The sequence below is a fragment of the Bufo bufo genome, chromosome 3 (assembly GCF_905171765.1).
Source record: "Bufo bufo chromosome 3, aBufBuf1.1, whole genome shotgun sequence".
Lineage (NCBI taxonomy): Eukaryota > Metazoa > Chordata > Amphibia > Anura > Bufonidae > Bufo > Bufo bufo.
The window spans coordinates 218,810,811-218,832,205 of NC_053391.1; the positions used below are offsets into that span (position 1 = coordinate 218,810,811).

Consider the following 21,395-nt stretch of genomic DNA (forward strand, 5'->3'; position numbering starts at 1 on the left):
ATCTCAGGGCCAGAAATCATCTCAGGTTCATTTGCATATAGTTCAAATCTGGTTTTTTTACACAATAAAAGCACACAGAGCTATGGGGACTGGATATTGCGGATGTGCTAGCGGCCATCTAGCAACCCATGTCCTCAGCTCGATACCTAAAATCCAGGTGACAGGTTCCCTTTAAACAACTATTGGGATCAACCTTCCCAGTACAGCGAGTGATTACTGCTCCGTGTAAAAGGCCCTCCAGGCCGTTTCCAGGTCTGACCGGGAGTATACTGACCTGAACCCACAACATCATAGATCCCTAAGATGTTTTGAGTTCACATCAGCAAAACCAGTCACACTATTAGGGCTCATGCACACGACCGTATGGCTTTTTCAGTGTTTTGCGTTCCGTTTTTTCCGGATCAGTTCCGTTTTTTGTTTCCGTTTCCTTTCCGTTTTTTTTTTCCGTATGCCACATACAGTATACAGTAATTACATAGAAAAAATTGGGCTGGGCATAACATTTTCAATAAATGGTTCAGCAAAAACGGAACGGATACGGAAGACATACGGATCCATTTCTGTATGTGTTCCATTTTTTTTTGCAGACCCATTGACTTGAATACAGCAAAGCACCGTGATTTGCGGACAAGAATAGGACATGTTCTATCTTTTCACGGTACGGAAATACTAAAACGGAATGCACACGGAGACACTTTTTTTTTTTTGCTGAACCATTGAAATAAATGGTTCAGTATATGTACCGCATACTGAACTCAAAAAACGGCCAGTATACTGAACGCAAAATACTGTCGTGTGCATGAGCCCTTTCACACATCCAGCCTGGCTCACAACTACCCTTCTAGTTCATCTGAAAGGGCTACAGGCCAGTCATGTTCTTCCACACCACACTCGCCCAACCTTGCCTTTACAGACCTTCCTTTGTACACTGGGGCACGGTCATGCTGGAGCAGAAAAGGGCATTCTCCAAAATGTTCCCACAAAGTTGGAAGCATAGAATTGTCAAAAATGTCAACTTAACCATTTACCCTTTAGTGACCAGCCACCAATAAACCATTTTTACGGCGGTGCTCTAACAGCCCAGACCGAGAGGAGCATCGACCCATGCTGTTTAACCCCTTACATGCCATTGGCAATAGGGCTGAAACGATTACTCGATTGAATAGAGTAATTCGACAAACAAAATCCTCGATGCAAATATTTAGCATCAAGGGTTTGTTTGTGTCATGTGACCATGGAGCAGGAGTGAAGCGCTTGCTATAACTCACCGCTCCGTGGTCACCCGCCGGCCCGCGCACTGCACTGGATTCTGACACATCGTCAAGACATAGTGCACGTATGCATGCACTATGACCTGACGCTGCGTGACGTCAGAACGAAAGTGCAGAGCGCGGAGAAGAAGACAAAGGAGTTGTGGAGCGGCGCCCCTATAGGAGAGGTAAGTATTAAAGGGCTGCTGGAGACTAGGTGCGGAGATGGTGGCACTGGGGGAGCTGAGGGCACGCTGGCACAGAGGACTAATGATACGGGGGGGGAGGCAGCTGATGGTACAGAGCCGATGGCATGGGGGGGGGTGATGATGGTACAGTGGGGCCTGATGACATTTTATAAAGAAAAACATTTTTTTAATTAGTTACTCGTTCGAGTACTCGATTATTCATTGGATTAAATCGATAGATTACTTGATTACTAAAATAATAGCTAGCTGCAGCCCTAGTTGGCAATGGCACCCGCCGCATGTAAGCCGTGACAGGGAGCGGACTCCCTTTTTTTCTCCCATCGGAACCCCCACAAATGAGACTGCGGGGTGTAGATGTGTATACAGGCAGGATGGGACCTGGTATAGGCCCCAAGCCTGCCTTGAGTTTTCTGCAGTCTGCGTCTCTGTGGAATTCATTCACAAATGATAAATGCAGACTGCATGGCTAGGGGCTGGATTTTATACACCTGCGGCAATGGGACTGAATAAAACACATGAATTCAATAAATTAAGAGGTGTGACCAACACTTTTGTGCATACGAGTGTATGCATTTGTGTGTGTATTTAATATAAATTTTAATACACACGCTATATAAAAACTCAGACTACAAAAATAAAATATGTATTACATATAAAGTCACATTGACTGAGTTTTCATTTCATGCCTCACGTGGCAGTATTAATCTTCAATGCATGTTCCTGGCAGCAATTAATCACGAGTTGCCTTGAGCTGGTCTTGCAGAACAAAGAGGCACAATTTGGGCTCTGAACCAACACCACAGTCAGTTTAATACTCTGGAAACAAGACTGCATAAGACCGGTTAACCCTCTTGTCTCCTGCTCATCTATGACAACGTAGACTGCTATGGATTATGTAACTGAGCATTTCAGCAAATGCTTTCCAAAGAGCAGGGAGGGTCTTCTACCAACCTGCCCCGTCTGGAAGGTTCACAAGATAATGCACCTTATATTTAAAAGATCAGAATTAGAAAGGTAACCCACAATGTGCAGGTTACATCTATACACACACACACACACACTACGTCAAAGTTCAAGCAATATTTAAAGGGAAAGTCCACCACTGTACACCATTTTTGGGGGCTAGTAGAAATCCAACATACCAACCCTTATCTCACCCCCACCCAACATCAGCCATCGTGGGACAAACTAAAAAAAAACAAACCAAACACACATTCAAAATCCCCATAAAAAGTTCCACAGCAACATTCTCGGAGTAATGGCTACATGCCATTTTCCTGCCCTTATTAGAGAATCATTTTAAAGGCGTTGTCCCGCTTTCAAACAGACCCCTCCAACCCCCTGCTGGACCTGGCTGCAGTACCACACGAGACCCCCCACCACCACATATATTCCAGAAGTTGACAAGAGGCAAGGAGGAGGTAAGTTGGGGAATTTTACCCTTAGAGGTACTGCAGTTAACTTTTATTCAGTGGATCACAAGGGGGTCTTGTCTCCCCGTTTGAATGGAGTGGCAGTCGAGCATGCACACTCCCCCTCCATTCAAACTCTGTGGGACCTCCAGAGACAGTCCCCCCACTATTTCATTCAATCATATGGGGGGACCCCGAACCCTCACGGTCTTGATACCCTCACTCATCTAACCGATACCCTGTAACCAGTGACTAGGGAATGACATAGTTTCCTGTAACTGTGCTGCTTATAGTATTCCAGTAACTACAAGTATGACATGCTGTGGCTATGCTGACAAATACGACATTGTTAGATTTCCCATACAGATAAAGACTCCCATAATAAAATGTCATTTCTCATTCCTCCAAAAAGTCTGTAGCAGATCACATTCTGTCCTCACCGATAGATTTATATACTTCTTCTAGATGTTCAGCGCTCTTCAAACAACGTCTACTTCTCCCACTCCATCACAAAGTTCAATAATCTGGGAATTCTGTTGAAATCCTACATTTTTCTAGCTTGAATGGTATAAACTATTCTTATAAGGGAAAAGACGGCCCAAAGCTGCATGAACCAGCAGGACATTACTGAACCTCAAGTCGGCTAAACGTTCCTACAGATGGCAGCTCATCCTCCCAACTGCACCTTGCACATGAACACGAGACTGGTCTCGATAGCGATGTAGGCCAATGCCGGACATACTGAAATTAAGCATACATGAGCCTCCTTCCCCACAAGTTACAACAGGAGACTCCATAGACATTAGATGGCCATCTGGTCCTGCCAAGAATCGGTGGTTTAAGCCACCCTACCTCAAAATGTGCATGGCCAGCTTCAATCAGCGTCTACAAGTCAAAGCCCAAAATTTCTAAACTTTATACTTTTTTTTCCAGTTTCATTATTATGTGCTTCAAAAAAAAGGAAAGTAGGAGGGAAAGTTACAAAAAGCCAGTCAGCGCTGACATCAAATATAAAAAAGGTCAAAGAAACAGAAGCCTAAACTGTAGACAGGCTAAGAGAAAGAAATAATAATCCAGAATCTCAAGAAATTAGAGACATGACACTACTTCCATCATTACCGTCAGCCAGTAAAAGTATATGGGGCCATACAGTTACAAGCCATCTGGAAATTTAGGAGTAGTGTCTCATGATTTACGATTATACAGCAAACCATTTTCAGAAATCAGTTCTCCATGTTCTGGTAGAAGCTTCAAAGTCCAGCAAAACCTGGCAAAGGTGCTCACCTTGCTCTCCTGTGTGCACTCCGACGTTCTCTGTGAAAGTATCAAAACCAGCATCAATGAGAGGACAAAGTCCACATCCTTGATGTCGCCGAGAGTCTCAGCCAGATCCACACTAATCTACCTGGTTAATGCCAGGACAGCCCATAACCAGTGTGATAAAGCTCCTTGGCACGCCATAGTTACACGGTAAGGTTAGAAAAATTCACAGGTCTAGAGTCCAACCTACGATCCCACTGTGTTGATCCAAAGGAAAACAAAAACCACACCTGTGGAGAGGTCACCAATTTCTCGAGACTGTCACCATGAAATGCAGTCCAGGCTGCAGCCAGCATGTTAGAGCGGGAGGAGCTGAGCAGAGTTTTGTGATTTGCTTACAAAAAGGAGCAGTGACCTGCTGGGATACAGCACGTGACCGCAGCATCCAATCGCTGATCTCAGCAGTCCACAATGATGTGCCAAATTCAGGTATGTCACAGACTACTGGAGGGGCCAATATATGAGGTTTCTTTTTATCTTCAGCTTCTGCAGTGGTTACTTTGAGCTTTTTCATTATCTTGGACAACACCTTTAAGTCTGCTCAGCCCCTCCTGCTCTGTAACATGCTGTCTGCAGATTGCACTGCATTTCATGGCGACAGGTTCTCTTTAAGGTAGAATAATTCCTTCCTGAAACTTGGCAGAATAAATGCCTGAATCAACATCCCAGGTCCAGAAATCTAATCTGCATTTAGTAAAGGCAACAGACCCTTCTTAATATTCCCCATCAGACCTCCTGTGGTAGAGTGCTCCATAATCTCATTGCTCTTCCAATAAAGATCCCCTGGTGGCATTAGCGCCATCCAGGGGTTCACCAGTGGCTTCCATCTGACGGTTTCTCAACACAGAGAACGCAGTCCCATCACTGGAAGTGTGTCATGGGGTCTTCATGACCCAAAAACAAAGACAGCAGGATACGTGATAAAACTGCCTTGTAGACGACCCATCAGGAAGACCACCAATTTTAAAGGGAATGTGTCATCAAAAAATGACCTATTTAAATCATGTTTTATGATAAATATGTTTTTTAAAGAATCTTTGGTGGTTATTTTTAATTTTCCATGTCATTAAAATACATAAAATCCTGCAGTTTTTGCACTGGCCGCTAAGCCTATTAATAGAAGCCACTTCTCTGCACAGATCACTTACAATGACAGATATCACCTGTATATAGATAACACAGATCGACCATTCGCAATAGGCGATATCACAGCTTATGTACTCCCTTCTTGACCTCTGCACAGGTCACAGTGCATGCCTAAAAAAAACTCTCCTACAGAAGATAATGAGGTCCCCTCCTGACCACTGTGGCTGCTGTAAAACATATGGGTAAATGCAGTTAACAGCTCGGGCAAGATGGTCGCCCCCCATAATCATGTTCAGGAAACAGAAATAACACCCAGAAAATAAACACATTACAAAAAATGATAGGTGTCACTATCTGGTTTTAACCGGAAGATAAAAATTCCAGTGACCTTTACGCCTCTGTTGATCTTCCAGCCGTATTCTTCAGTCTTGATTTACATGTCTTTGCAATATGCTTGTTTTTTTCGGTAAAGTAAACGTAATAAGTAATAAGGAAGAGGAATAAACAGCAGACGTGTGTTTTGACCAAAACACATGAACCTTTTTTCAGATTTTAACCCCTTAAGGACTCAGCCCTATTTCACCTTAAGGACCAGGCCATTTTTTGCAAATCTGACCAGTGTCACTTTAAGTGCTGATAACTTTAAAACGCTTTGACTTATCCAGGCCATTCTGAGACAGTTTTTTCGTCACATATTGTACTTCATGACACTGGTAAAATGAAGTAAAAAAAATTCATTTTTATTTATAAAAAAATACCAAATTTACCAAAAATTTGTAAAAAATTGCAAATTTCCAAGTTTCAATTTCTCTACTTCTATAATACAAAGTAATACCTCCAAAAATAGTTATTACTTTACATTCCCCATATGTCTACTTCATGTTTGGATCATTTTGGGAATGATATTTTATTTTTTGGGGATGCTACAAGGCTTAGAAGCAAATCTTGAAATTTTTCTGAAATTTTCAAAAACCCAATTTTTTTTAGGGACCAGTTCAGGTCTGAAGTCACTTTGCGAGGCTTACATAATAGAAACCACCCAAAAATGACCCCATTCTATAAACTACACCCCTCAAGGTATTTAAAACTGATTTTACAAACGTCGTTAACCCTTTAGGTGTTCCACAAGAATTAATGGAAAATAGAGATACAATTTCAAAATGTCACTTTTTTGGCAGATTTTCCATTTTAATAATTTTTTTTCCGGTTACAAAGCAAGGGTTAACCGCCAAACCAAACTCAATATTTATGGCCCTGACTCTGTAGTTTACAGAAACACCCCATATGTGGTCGTAAACAGCTGTACGGGCACACGGCAGGGCACAGAAGGAAAGGAACGCCATACGGTTTTTGGAAGGCAGATTTTGTTGGACTGGTTTTTTTGACACCATGTCCCATTTGAAGCCCCCCTGATGCACCCCTAGAGTAGAAACTCCAAAAAAGTGGCCCCATTTTAGAAACTACGGGATAGGGTGGCAGTATTGTTGGTACTAGTTTAGGGTACATATGATTTTTGGTTGCTCTATATTACACTTTTTGTGAGGCAAGATAACAAGAAATAGCTGTTTTGGCACAGTTTTTATTTTTTGTTATTTACAACATTCATCTGACAGGCTAGATCATGTGATATTTTTATAGACCAGGTTGTCACGGATGCGGCGATACCTAATATGTATACTTTTGGTTTTTATTTATGTAAGTTTTAAAAAAAAAAAAGAAATCATGTTTTAGTGTCGCCATATTCCGAGAGCCATAGTTTTTTCAGTTTTTGGGCGATTATCTTAGGTAGGGTCTCATTTTTTGCGGGATGAGATGACGGTTTGATTGGCACTAGTTTGGGGTGCATATGACTTTTTGATCGCTTGCTATTACACTTTTTGTGATGTAAGGTGATAAAAAAAATAGTTTATTTAGCACAGTTTTTATTTTTTACGGTGTTCATCTGAGAGGTTAGGTCATGTGATATTTTTAGAGCCGGTCGATACGAACGCGGCGATACCAAATATGTATACTTTTTTTTTTTATGCAAGTTTTACACAATAACAGCTTTTTTCAAAAGAATTATGTTTTAGTGTCTCCATATTCTGAGCCATAGTTTTTTTTTTTTTGGGCGATTGTCTCAGGTAGGGGCTCATTTTTTGTGGGATGAGGTGACGGTTAGATTGGTACTATTTTGGTGGGCAAACGCCTTTTTGTTCGCTTGCTGTTGTACTTTTTGTGATGTAAGGTGACAAAAAAAAAATAATGGTTTATTTAGCACAGTTTTTATTTTTTAAGGTGTTCATCTGAGGGGTTAGGTCATGTGATATGTTTATAGAGCCGGTCGATACGGACGCGGCGATACCTAATATGTATACTTTTTTTTTTCCCCTATTTTTTTTTTTTACTTTATTTGGGGAAAATGACATTTTTGTTTATTTTTACTTGAAACTTAATTTTTTTGGGGGAAAACTATATTTTTTCAACTTTTTTTTTCCCACTTTATTTTTTGTCCCACTTTGGGACTTGAACTTTTGGGGGTTTATTCCTTTACAATGCATTCCAATACTTCTGTATTGGAATGCATTGGCTGTATGAGTAATACTGTGTATTACTCATACAGCTTCCGGGGCCTGGATCTCACAGGCTCGTCACCGGAAGGCAGCGCAGATGCCTCAGGAAGGCATTGTGCTGCATTCCATGCCATCGGGTCCCCCCCACAGCCCCATGGGGACCCGATGGCACCACCGCCGCACCAGGTAATCGCCGACACGGAAGGGGGGGGGGACGACCCCGCGCATTTAGCAGAGGTGCCTGCTCAATGATTTGAGCAGGCACCTTGTTCCGATCACCGCCCGCCGGGCGGCAGTGATCAGAACACCACAAATCATGTGTCCTTAAGGACTCGGGAAACATGCCGTACCGGTACGTCAGGGCTCGACAAATCCCGGGCGCCAGGTCGCCATGGCGACCAGGAATTTGGTCCTGGCGCTTGGGTATTTGTCAGCCCGTTTTCAAAGATGCGCTCTCGGCGCGCACCATGGTTTCCTGAGCCGGCACAGTGGAGGAGAGGAGTCCCTCCCTCCCCACTGTGCGCGGCTGCCGCTGGCCACTAAGAACAGGGTAGGAGGAGGAGGGGAGGGACTGTGGCCACTGCGCCACCAATGAATGTGCCGGCCATATCCCGGCCCCTATGACTGCACGCTGTGATCCGCGCGATTAACCCCTCAGTTGAGGGGTTATTCGCGTGGATCACAGCGTCCTGTCAGAGGTCGGGGGCCGGGTTCTTCAGTCTCGACTCTCTGCATTGGTGGCAGTGGGCAGTTCCGATCGGAGTCCCAGCAGTGTAATGCTGGGGCTCCGATCGGTTACCATGGCAGCCAGGAGTCACGCTACTGAAGTCCTGGCTGCGATGGTATGTTAGTGAGCAGCATTATACTCACGTGCGCCGTGGCCGCCGGGCGCTCTTTCTTCTGTCTGTGCGGCTCATTGCTATGCTTATAGCATTAGCAATGCGCCGCACAGACCTATGAGAAGAAGGAGCTCCCGGCGATCACGGCGCACGTGAGTATAATGCTGCTCACTAACATACCATCGCAGCCAGGACTTCAGTAGCGTCCTGGCTGCCATGGTAACCGATCGGAGCCCCAGCATTACACTGCTGGGACTCCGATCGGAACTGCCCACTGCCACCAATGATGGGGGGAGGAGGAGGGGGACCCTGTGGCCACTGCCACCAATGATTAATACTGGGGAGGGAGGCGGGGTGGGTTTGTTACCAGAGGGGGCTGATAAGAGAGAGGCTGGAGGGGCTGATAAGAGAGAGGCTGGAGGGGCTGATAAGAGAGAGGCTGGAGGGGCTGATAAGAGAGAGGCTGGAGGGGCTGATAAGAGAGAGGCTGGAGGGGCTGATAAGAGAGAGGCTGGAGGGGCTGATAAGAGAGAGGCTGGAGGGGCTGATAAGAGAGAGGCTGGAGGGGCTGATAAGAGAGAGGCTGGAGGGGCTGATAAGAGAGAGGCTGGAGGGGCTGATAAGAGAGAGGCTGGAGGGGCTGATAAGAGAGAGGCTGGAGGGGCTGATAAGAGAGAGGCTGGAGGGGCTGATAAGAGAGAGGCTGGAGGGGCTGATAAGAGGGAGGCTGGAGGGGCTGATAAGAGGGAGGCTGGAGGGGCTGATAAGAGGGAGGCTGGAGGGGCTGATAAGAGGGAGGCTGGAGGGGCTGATAAGAGGGAGGCTGGAGGGGCTGATAAGAGGGAGGCTGGAGGGGCTGATAAGAGGGAGGCTGGAGGGGCTGATAAGAGGGAGGCTGGAGGGGCTGATAAGAGGGAGGCTGGAGGGGCTGATAAGAGGGAGGCTGGAGGGGCTGATAAGAGGGAGGCTGGAGGGGCTGATAAGAGGGAGGCTGGAGGGGCTGATAAGAGGGAGGCTGGAGGGGCTGATCAGAGGCTGGAGGGGGGCTGATCAGAGGCTAGAGGGGCTGATCAGAGGCTAGAGGGGCTGATCAGAGGCTAGAGGGGCTGATCAGAGGCTAGAGGGGCTGATCAGAGGCTAGAGGGGCTGATCAGAGGCTGGAGGGGCTGATCAGAGGCTGGAGGGGGCTGATCAGAGGCTAGAGGGGCTGATCAGAGGCTGGAGGGGCTGATCAGAGGCTGGAGGGGGCTGATCAGAGGCTGGCTGCCATGGTCATCTCCCTGCTGTTGTGTGCACAAAGCACAGGACAGCAGGGAGAGTGTAAAGTCCTATTCACCCTAATAGAGCTCTATTAGGGTGAATATGACAAGGGTTCTAGCCCTTAAGGAGGCTAATAGTTATTAAATAAAGTAAAAAAAAAAAAAAAAGTTTAAACACCCCCCCCCCCCCCCCCCCCTCAAATATAGAAAACAATATATTGCGATATACATGCTTAAAATTATATCGCAATATAGATTTTATGACGCGGCTCCGCCTGGCTCCTAACTTTTTTAGCTGGCTCCTAGATTCCAAGGAAATTTGTCAAGCCCTGCGGTACGTCATGTGTCCGTAAGGGGTTAACTGGGGCTAAACTGCAGTACCACGAACAGCCACTACACAATGTACAGAAATCTACCAGGATCGGAAGCCAGACCCCCGCTGATGTGATAATGATCATCCATCTTGAGGATATCCTGATTCTCCTAGGGCAGTGATGTCGAACCTTTTAGAGGCCGAGTGCCCAAACTGCAACCCAAAACCCACTTATTTATCGTAAAGTGCCAACACGCCAATTTAACCTGAATACTACACTGCGTGCAGAATTATTAGGCAAATGAGTATTTTGACCACATCATCCTCTTTATGCATGTTGTCTTACTCCAAGCTGTATAGGCTCGAAAGCCTACTACCAATTAAGCATATTAGGTGATGTGCATCTCTGTAATGAGAAGGGGTGTGGTCTAATGACATCAACACCCTATATCAGGTGTGCATAATTATTAGGCAACTTCCTTTCCTTTGGCAAAATGGGTCAAAAAAAGGACTTGACAGGCTCAGAAAAGTCAAAAATAGTGAGATATCTTGCAGAGGGATGCAGCACTCTTAAAATTGCAAAGCTTCTGAAGCGTGATCATCGAACAATCAAGCGTTTCATTCAAAATAGTCAACAGGGTCGCAAGAAGCGTGTGGAAAAACCAAGGCGCAAAATAACTGCCCATGAACTGAGAAAAGTCAAGCGTGCAGCTGCCAAGATGCCACTTGCCACCAGTTTGGCCATATTTCAGAGCTGCAACATCACTGGAGTGCCCAAAAGCACAAGGTGTGCAATACTCCGAGACATGGCCAAGGTAAGAAAGGCTGAAAGACGACCACCACTGAACAAGACACACAAGCTGAAACGTCAAGACTGGGCCAAGAAATATCTCAAGACTGATTTTTGTAAGGTTTTATGGACTGATGAAATGAGAGTGAGTCTTGATGGGCCAGATGGATGGGCCCGTGGCTGGATTGGTAAAGGGCAGAGAGCTCCAGTCCGACTCAGACGCCAGCAAGGTGGAGGTGGAGTACTGGTTTGGGCTGGTATCATCAAAGATGAGTTTGTGGGGTCTTTTCGGGTTGAGGATGGAGTCAAGCTCAACTCCCAGTCCTACTGCCAGTTTCTGGAAGACTCCTTCTTCAAGCAGTGGTACAGGAAGAAGTCTGCATCCTTCAAGAAAAACATGATTTTCACGCAGGACAATGCTCCATCACACGCGTCCAAGTACTCCACAGCGTGGCTGGCAAGAAAGGGTATAAAAGAAGAAAATCTAATGACATGGCCTCCTTGTTCACCTGATCTGAACCCCATTGAGAACCTGTGGTACATCATCAAATGTGAGATTTACAAGGAGGGAAAACAGTACACCTCTCTGAACAGTGTCTGGGAGGCTGTGGTTGCTGCTGCACGCAATGTTGATGGTGAACAGATCAAAACACTGACAGAATCCATGGATGGCAGGCTTTTGAGTGTCCTTGCAAAGAAAGGTGGCTATATTGGTCACTGATTTGTTTTTGTTTTGTTTTTGAATGTCAGAAATGTATATTTGTGAATGTTGAGATGTTATATTGGTTTCACTGGTAAAAATAAATAATTGAAATGGGTATATATTTGTTTTTTGTTAAGTTGCCTAATAATTATGCACAGTAATAGTCACCTGCACACACAGATATCCCCCTAAAATAGCTAAAACTAAAAACAAACTAAAAACTACTTCCAAAAATATTCAGCTTTGATATTAATGAGTTTTTTGGGTTCATTGAGAACATGGTTGTTGTTCAATAATAAAATTAATCCTCAAAAATACAACTTGCCTAATAATTCTGCACTCCCTGTATAGTTCAATATAGTATATATTCCATGTACTTTATCATTTAGCTATAATAGCCTGCCTACATTCAGTGCGCTGCCTGCGCTTTTCAAAGTGCGCCCTGCGCTGATGAATGGCAGGAAAAGTCTAAGGCATATTGGTACACCATAGACTTTTTTCACAGTGCGGGTGCCCACAGAGAGGGCTCTGAGTGCCGCCTCTGGCACCCGTGCCATAGGTTCGCCATCACAGTCCTAGGGCGTTAAGAAAAGATATGGAGCGGTCATTGACCTATATGACTGGTCAGCCAAACCAAAGACCATGGTTCACTAAAACCATGAAGAATGAACCTGTTACACCAGGGATGCCCAACCTGTGGCCCCCCAGCTGCTGCAAAACTACAACTCCCAGCATGTCTGGACAGCCTACAGCTATTAGGGCATGCTGTGAGTTGTGGTTTTGCAACAGCTGGAGGGCCGCAGGTTAAGCATCCCTGTGTTACACAATCTACCGCACATAACTATCTTCTAACATGATTTAGGAGAGCCACCCCTTACCAGGAGGCCCCCGTGAAGCGGGGCTTACGGCGGGTAGCAGTACCGCGCAGAGGCATGGCTAGTTAACGACACCCTGTTCCAGCTCTGTGGGTCCACCACTGCACTTCAGTCGCCGCCTGCACAGATTGGGGTCACGTGCACTGCTGCAGCCAATGGTGGCATGATACTGTGGTCAAATGCCTCTTGCAAACATGTCACAGCCAGTTATTGGCTGCAGCGACGCACATGACTCCATTTGTGCAGGATCGGACTGCCCAGGGCTTACGGAGCAGGTAAGCATACGTCCCTCGATATGTCCGCCAGGTGGGAGGTCATTTAAAAAGCACTGGGAAGATGGACAACCCCTTTAAAGGAGTTCTTTGGAATTTTAATATTGATGACTAGTGTTGAGCGAACTTGTGTTTTATGTTCTGGGTCTGGTTATCGAAGAATCGCGTTATGGATTCCAAATTCCGTTATGGTAGCGGAATCCAAAACGGGATTTTTCGATAGCCCGAACTTTGGACGGAGAACTAAAAAACACAAGTTCGCTCAACACTATTGACGACCTATCCTTAACACAGACTTCACAGAACAAAAATTCCCAACCCCCTTAAAACAACTTTTAATTCCAACAATATAATAATATCTAAAAATTAGACAAACCCTTTCCTGAAACATCCCTACAATGTCCCTCCTAAGGAATGGTAATAGCTGCCAGCCGGAACAGTCTCCCGATCCTTAACATAGGCCATCAACTGGGGTGGGGGTGGGTCCAACTTTTGGCACCCCAGCCCAATAGCTGTTTGAAGAAGTCGCTCAGGTGAGTGCTGTGGTTTTTTATAAAGTGCCCCATAGACTTGCGGTCTACCTTTGCGGTTAGTGGCCACTGACCGCACAATCTTGAAGAGAATTCCTCAGCTTTTACTTGCACAATCAGGCAGCCATTTAGAGGCATGAGAGGACAGTTTTGGCCCCAATGTCTGTCTTACTTTGGGAGTACGGACCTGCCGGGGCCCACAGCTCATAAAGGTGCGTCTCAAATTACAATATCAAAGTTTTCTTCAGTAATTCAATTCAAAAAGTGAAACTCATGTTATATAGATTCATTACACTCAGTGTCGGACCCCCACCAATCACATACTGATGACAGGTCATCAATATAAAACACCCGGAAAATCCCCTTTATGGAGCACAAACCCGCCTCCTGGTGCTCGAATACTTCATTTGCATATTTTTAAAAGTTCATTTTTCTCCACCACCGACAGCAGAAAGAAAAGTATAGTTTTTGTCAGCGGCATCAACCCTACCAGGCCATATGCCTGGTAGGGTAGTGTTGATCCAGGTGAGAGCCTCTAAAGGGAGTCTGTCACCGCTATATGGCCATATACAGCGCTTACATGGCTCTGTAGCATACCTATACATGAATGTAATGGTGCCTTGCCATTCTTTAGACGTCCAGAAGCAGGAAAAACTATGTTTATTTCACATGCAAATGAGCTCTCGCAAGTGCCCAGGGGCGGCGTTCAGTGTGTAGGTGCCCAGGGCTCTGCCTTCTTTCAGAGTTAGTCCTCCCCAGCCTCTTCCTTTGCCCGCCCTCCTATTCCCTTGCATCATCCCTAGGTCCGGCCCACAATGGGCATCACAGTGTGCATGCCCCAGCCCACAATGGGCATCGCAGTGTGCATGCCCCAGCCCACAATGGGCATCGCAGTGTGCATGCCCCAGCCCACAATGGGCACCACAGTATGCATGGCCCGGCGGAGCAGTGCACAGAAGCGGGATCTCGGCCGGACCTAGCGATGACACAAGGGAATAGGAGGGTAGGCAAAGGAAGAGGCTGGGGAGGAGTAACTGTTAAAAAGGCAGGGCAGCCTGGGCTCCTACACTGAACGCCGCCCCTGGGCACTTGCGAGAGCTCATTTGCATGTGAAATTAAACGTTTTTTCTGCTTCTTGACGTCTAAAGAAAAGAACAAAGGTACCATTACATTCATGTATAGGTGTGCTACAGAGCCATGTAAGCGCTGTATATGGCCATATAGCGGTGACAGACTCCCTTTAAGGTCATACAAGATCTTTGGTGGATATTTAACTTTAAAATTTTTATTTTCTTTACGTTACTGCTGATTTCATCTAACTGGGGCAGACATATTAGACTCTGTTACATGGAAAAACAGTCTCCAGAGAGGTTGTATAGGTTTGTACAGCCTCACCGTAGAGCTGACCTGGGTTTGCAGTTACCTGGCCCCTAAAAACCACATGACCATTGGTACCAGAGCAGGAAGCGGCAGATCTCTATACACAGCGCTCATTGAACTGTCTGGACTTTGAGGTTCAGTGCAGCTTTGAGCAGCGGTGGAACGGGGGTGGTAGGGAAATAATAAAATAACGATCTGTTCTTCTTATCTGCAGTATTAGTCATATAGTACTGCGGACAGTCCAAGATCGTGATGACAGATTCCCTTTAAACGACAAGTTATAGACGGCCGGCCTTGTCTAGACAAAGGGTAAAAGAAGACGGTGAACTCTATGTTCTAGTTGTAGAGAGCCTGTATATCATGCTAAATACATAGTGACCAGGACGTCAGCATAGGACACATATTACAAGACACAGCTCTACCATCTTATCTAACTGCTACAGTCTAAATAAGGAAACAGTCAAGCAGTTGAAATGCTCAATGCAGGCTTCACGTGCTCCAATATCCGTGACAGGTGTCCCTGGCACTGCCGCTGTCCATACACAACATTGATTGGGCCAAACAGCTGTCAAGCGTTCACTGCACCTGTCAGTCACACACAAGTGTCCGCTTCTCCTGCGGACACAGAACCTACAAACACTCGATTTCAGGTCATGGCAACTACGCGAGTTAAGTCAGGTTACAGCCTCCTGCCATACGTCCTGTCAGAGTATTGCAATATCAACTTCCTTTTCCCAACGATATTACAACGGCCACTAGTTCTGTAAAGGGGAAATAACTTCATTTATTAGCGTATATGACCTCACCTCAAGCTCATGGTAGAATCACAAATACTAAGTCTGGAGCTTCTGTCTCCATTGAAATATACTCACAAGGTTCCCCATTAACCTCAACCTTGTTACCGTGACCGGAAACCCTGCTGCAACCACAGATACTGACCCAAAACCTCTGACTCACTGGCTTCTGCTACCACCATTGATCTGAGCAAGATCACTCCATTAATCTGGAGTGACGTGGGACCTAGACCAGCACCTGCTACTGCCAGATACCAGCTCAGATACTTGGGAGCACCTATTACCACCAACAGCACCTCTGTCTTGCATACTACCACCACAGACACTGACCCTCGTCCACATTGAACCTGAATTGCATACTAACTTCCACCACAGACACTAACAAGATCCACCATATACCTGGATCTCATACTACCACCACAGGAAACAGCCCAGGTCCAGCGTGAACTCGCAACTCATACCACTGCCACGTATACCGTGCCTGAACCACCATAAACCTATATCTCACACAACTATAGATACCAGAGTCAGTTCACCAAGAATCTGGATCTCATACTACCACCATACTAGGACAAATAGTGGCCCAGGTCCACCATGAATCTTAATCTATGAATCTTGATCTCATACTACCACCACAGACATCAGTTCTAGTCCACTATCAATCTGCATTTCATACTATTACCACAGATAATGGCCTTGGACCACCAAAGTCAGATCCCAAACTACCAGCACAGATACCAGATCAGGTAAATCATCAATCTGCATCTGATATCATCATCGCCTCTACCACCAATGCCACCCCTGGCCCACCAAGAATCTGGATCTCATACTACGGCCACAGATTTTGGCCTTGTCTGGATCTCAAACTACAACCACCACAGATATTAGCACTAGTACACCATCAATCTTAATCCAATACCCTCACAACATAGGCCTAGGTCCACCACGAATCTAAATCACATACTAAAGATCCTTTAACACAGACTGATAACCAAACCAATCAGGGATGAGCATTTATAAAAACTTTTCCGATAATTGATCTGTATCATTCCTGCGATCAACGATCTGCAGAAACAATGAATTTCTATGGGAACAAGCTCTCCTCCATCAATCTGGATCTCACTACCACCACAGATCCTGGGTCAGGCCTACAACAAATCTACATCTCATACTACCACCATAGACAACAAATCAAATCCACCATGAATCCGGATATCATACAGCCACAGATACCAGTCCAATTTCACCATGAGTCTGGATTTCATACTACTGCCCCAAATAACAGCCCTGATCCACCTGGATCTTAAACTACCAGCGTAGATACCAGTCCAGGTCAACCATCAATCTGGATCTCCTATCACCACCACATATACGACCTCTGGCCCATCAAGAATCCAGATTTCACACTTCTGAAGCAGATCGCAAGTAATAACACTAGTCTACAATGTCTCTGGATCACATACTATCAATACAAATATAGCACTGGTCCACCATGAATGTAGACCCCATACCACCACCTACACATATACCTGCCCTGATCCAATATAAGTTTGGGTACTATACTATAACAACAGATACCAGCTCTAGTCCACCACCCGAGATACTGGCTCTAATCCACTATGAATCTGGATCTCAAACCACCACCAGTGATACCGTTTCTGGTCCACCACCAATCTGGATCTCATACCACCAGAGATACCAGCTCTGGTCCACCACAAATCTGGATCTCAGAGCACCACCACATATTCTGTCCCCCAACAATATCACAACGAATATCCTCCATGTACATACACACACTAGAGATGGGATGACATGAATGACCAGGCCATCTGCTCCCTATTGTCACAAGGAAGCTGCCCCACCTCCATTTACCTTCAAAGCAAATTTCTCCCCGGTCTTTTTGCTGAAGATCTCCAGGACTTTGCCGTTGATGCCCAGTCCCAGCACCTGGTTGGTGACCTTGTAGTCATCAGTGATGGCATTCTTCTTGATGGGGAGGGCAGATTTATACTGTGCTGGCGGCGGCTGTTGGGGAGGCTGCTGAGGGGGGTTCAGGAAGGGGTGCCCCTGGTTCATCATGTCGGACCCTGCGCTCTAGTACACGACCGCACTAGTAGTGGCGGGGGATACACGTCCCAGTCACCGCTCACTGGAGCGATCAGTACATGTAGATCGTAGTGAAGACCAAGCGAGGGCCCCTAGGAATCTGTGGGAGCCTATAGACGAGTGGGGGAGGGGTCCCCAGAACCTTCACACGGCTTCTACAAAGGGAACCGAGAGCCCGGGGACCGGAGACCCCTGGACGGCTTCGCTGAGGAGATCCCGCGCCGCTCCGCACCAACTTCTCTTCAGGACGTTAAGTGCTACAAAACGTTCCAACGCCGGATCCCTTCCACTGTGACGTCACAGCCTCGCATTCGACTTCGGCCGCCGCTCTTAAAAGGGCAACGACTAGTCTTAAATCGGCAACACTAGAAGTGGCGTCACCAGGCAACGGTGAAGCACGAGGCTGAAGTTGGTTTCTTATTCGTCCAGTTTCTTATTCACTGAAGTTGGTTTCTTAATCGGCAGTTTCTTATACATTACTATGACAAATAAACCTTTTTTCCTCTTATTCCTCTGCAGTAAATCTGTTTTTTTCTACATAAATGTTAAATATTATTTGTGAACAATCAGATTAATAAAAAAAAAATCTCCATTATTGGTGTTTTTACTGAAAAAAACGATAGTGAAAAATGGATGAAAAAATATGCATTTTGAATAAGTAACTGAGGAATATAAGGGGTTAAACACCGTTGGGCCACTAATCAAAGGGTTAAAATATAAAGAGTAAGGGCCCCTCCATAACACCCAACTGTATCCAGCCTGGCCCAAACTGTGGATTGGCAAGAAAACAGGTGCCAACCTTGCCAACTATATACATTTTCAGCATTTTGAATAAGTAACTGAGGAATTTAAGGGGTTAAACGCCATTGGGCCACTAATCTAAGGGTGGAAATATAAAGAGTAAGGACCCCTCTATAATACCCAACTGTATCCAGCCTGGCCCAAACTGTGGATTGGCATTAAAACAGGTGCCAACCTTGCCAACTATATACATTTTCAGCATTTTGCATAAGTAACTGGTGATTTTAAGGGGTTAAACACTGTTGGGCCACTAATCTAAGGGTGGAAATATACAGAGTAAGGACCCCTCCATAACACCCAACTGTACCCAGCCTGGCCCAAACTGTGGATTGGCAGGAAAACAGGTGCCAACCTTGCCAACTATATACATTTTCAGCATTTTGAATAAGTAACTGAGGAATTTAAGGGGTTAAACGCCGTTGGGCCACTAATCTAAGGGTGGAAATATAAAGAGTAAGGGCCCCTCCATAATACCCAACTGTATCCAGCCTGGCCCAACCAGTGGATTGGCAGGAAAACAGGTGCCAACCTTGCCAACTATATACATTTTCAGCATTTTGAATAAGTAACTGAGGAATTTAAGGGGTTAAACGCGATTGGGCCACTAATCTAAGGGTGGAAATATAAAGAGTAAGGACCCCTCCATAATACCCAACTGTATCCAGCCTGGCCCAAACTGTGGATTGGCAGGAAAACAGGTGCCAACCTTGCCAACTATATACATTTTCAGCATTTTGAATAAGTAACTGAGGAATTTAAGGGGTTAAACGCCATTGGGCCACTAATCTAAGGGTGGAAATATAAAGAGTAAGGACCCCTCTATAATACCCAACTGTATCCAGCCTGGCCCAAACTGTGGATTGGCATTAAAACAGGTGCCAACCTTGCCATCTATATACATTTTCAGCATTTTGCATAAGTAACTGGTGATTTTAAGGGGTTAAACGCTGTTGGGCCACTAATCTAAGGGTGGAAATATACAGAGTAAGGACCCCTCCATAACACCCAACTGTACCCAGCCTGGCCCAAACTGTGGATTGGCAGGAAAACAGGTGCCAACCTTGCCAACTATATACATTTTCAGCATTTTTAATAAGTAACTGAGGAATTTAAGGGGTTAAACGCCGTTGGGCCACTAATCTAAGGGTGGAAATATAAAGAGTAAGGGCCCGTCCATAATACCCAACTGTATCCAGCCTGGCCCAACCAGTGAATTGGCAGGAAAACAGGTGCCAACCTTGCCAACTATATACATTTTCAGCATTTTGAATAAGTAACTGAGGAATTTAAGGGGTTAAACGCCTTTGAGCCACTAATCTAAGGGTGGGAATATAAAGAGTAAGGACCCCTCCATAATACCCAACTGTATCCAGCCTGGCCCAAACTGTAGATTGGCAGGAAAACAGGTGCCAACCTTGCCAACTATATACATTTTCAGCATTTTGAATAAGTAACTGAGGAATTTAAGGGGTTAAACGCCGTTGGGCCACTAATCTAAGGGTGGAAATATAAAGAGTAAGGACCCCTCCATAATACCCAACTGTATCCAGACTGGCCCAAACTGTGGATTGGCAGGAAAACAGGTGCCAACCTTGCCAACTATATACATTTTCAGCATTTTGAATAAGTAACTGGTAATTTTAAAGAGGACCTTTCACCGATTCTTACCCTATGAACTAAGTATACATACATGTGGAGCGGCGCCCGGGGATCTCTCTGCACTTACTATTATCCCCGGGCGCCGCTCCGTTCTCCTGCTATGCCCTCCGGTATCTCCGTTCCCTAAGTTATGGTAGGCGGAGTCTGCCCTAGCGCTGGCCAATCGCACTGCAGAGCTCACAGCCTGGGAGAAAATAACCTCCCAGGCTGTGAGCTCTGCGCTGCGATTGGCCAGCGCTAGGGCAGACTCCGCCTACCATAACTTAGGGACTGGTATCTCCGCCTACTATAACTTAGTGAGCGGAGATACCGGAGGGCATAGCGGGAGAACGGAGCGGCGCCCGGGGATAATAGTAAGTGCAGAGAGATCCCCGGGTGCCGCTCTACCTATCTGTATAGTTAGTTCATAGGGTAAGAATCGGTGAAAGGTCCTCTTTAAGGGGTTAAACGCTGTTGGGCCACTGATCTAAGGGTGGAAATATAAAGAGTAAGGACCCCTCCATAATACCCAACTGTATCCAGCCTGGCCCAAACTGTGGAGGGGGGTCAGTTGGGTATTATGGAGGGGTCCTTACTCTTTATATTTCCACCCTTAGATCAGTGGCCCAACGGCATTTAACCCCTTAAATTCCTCAGTTACTTATTCAAAATGCTGAAAATGTAGATAGTTGGCAAGGTTGGCACCTGTTTTCTTGCCAATACACAGTTTGGGCCAGGCTGGGTACAGTTGGGTATTATGGAGGGGTCCTTACTCTTTATATTCCCTCCCTTAGATTAGTGGCCCAACGGCGTTTAACCCCTTAAATTCCTAAGTTACTTATTCAAAATGCTGAAAATGTATATAGTTGGCAAGGTTGGCACCTGTTTTCCTGCCAATCCACATTTTGGGCCAGGCTGGTTACATTTGGGTATTATGGAGGGGCCCTTACTCTTTATATTTCCACCTTTAGATCAGTGCCCCAACGGCATTTAACCCCTTAAATTCCTCAGTTACTTATTCAAAATGATGAAAATGTATATAGTTGGCAAGGTTGGCACCTGTTTTCTTGCCAATCCACAGTTTGGGCCAGGCTGGGTACAGTTGGTTATGATGGAGGGGCCATTACTCTTTATATTTCCACCCTTAGATCAGTGTCCCAACAGCATTTAACCCCTTAAAATCACCAGTTACTTATTCAAAATGCTGAAAATGTGTATAGTTGGCAAGGTTGGCACCTGTTTTCCTGCCAATCCACAGTTTGGGCC

General features: G+C 45.6%; 1 protein-coding gene across 1 annotated transcript in view; it reads right to left on the reverse strand.

Annotated features, from left to right (window-relative positions):
• MAPKAPK2 (MAPK activated protein kinase 2) overlaps positions 1 to 17,997 on the reverse strand; it is a 79,222-nt gene extending 61,225 nt beyond the window's left edge. The window contains exon 1 of the mRNA XM_040423947.1: positions 17,457 to 17,997. Within this exon, the coding sequence (XP_040279881.1) occupies positions 17,457 to 17,663 (207 nt within the window). The 5' untranslated portion in view covers positions 17,664 to 17,997. The remainder of the gene's footprint in view (positions 1 to 17,456) is intronic.
• Positions 17,998 to 21,395: the final 3,398 nt, after the last annotated feature.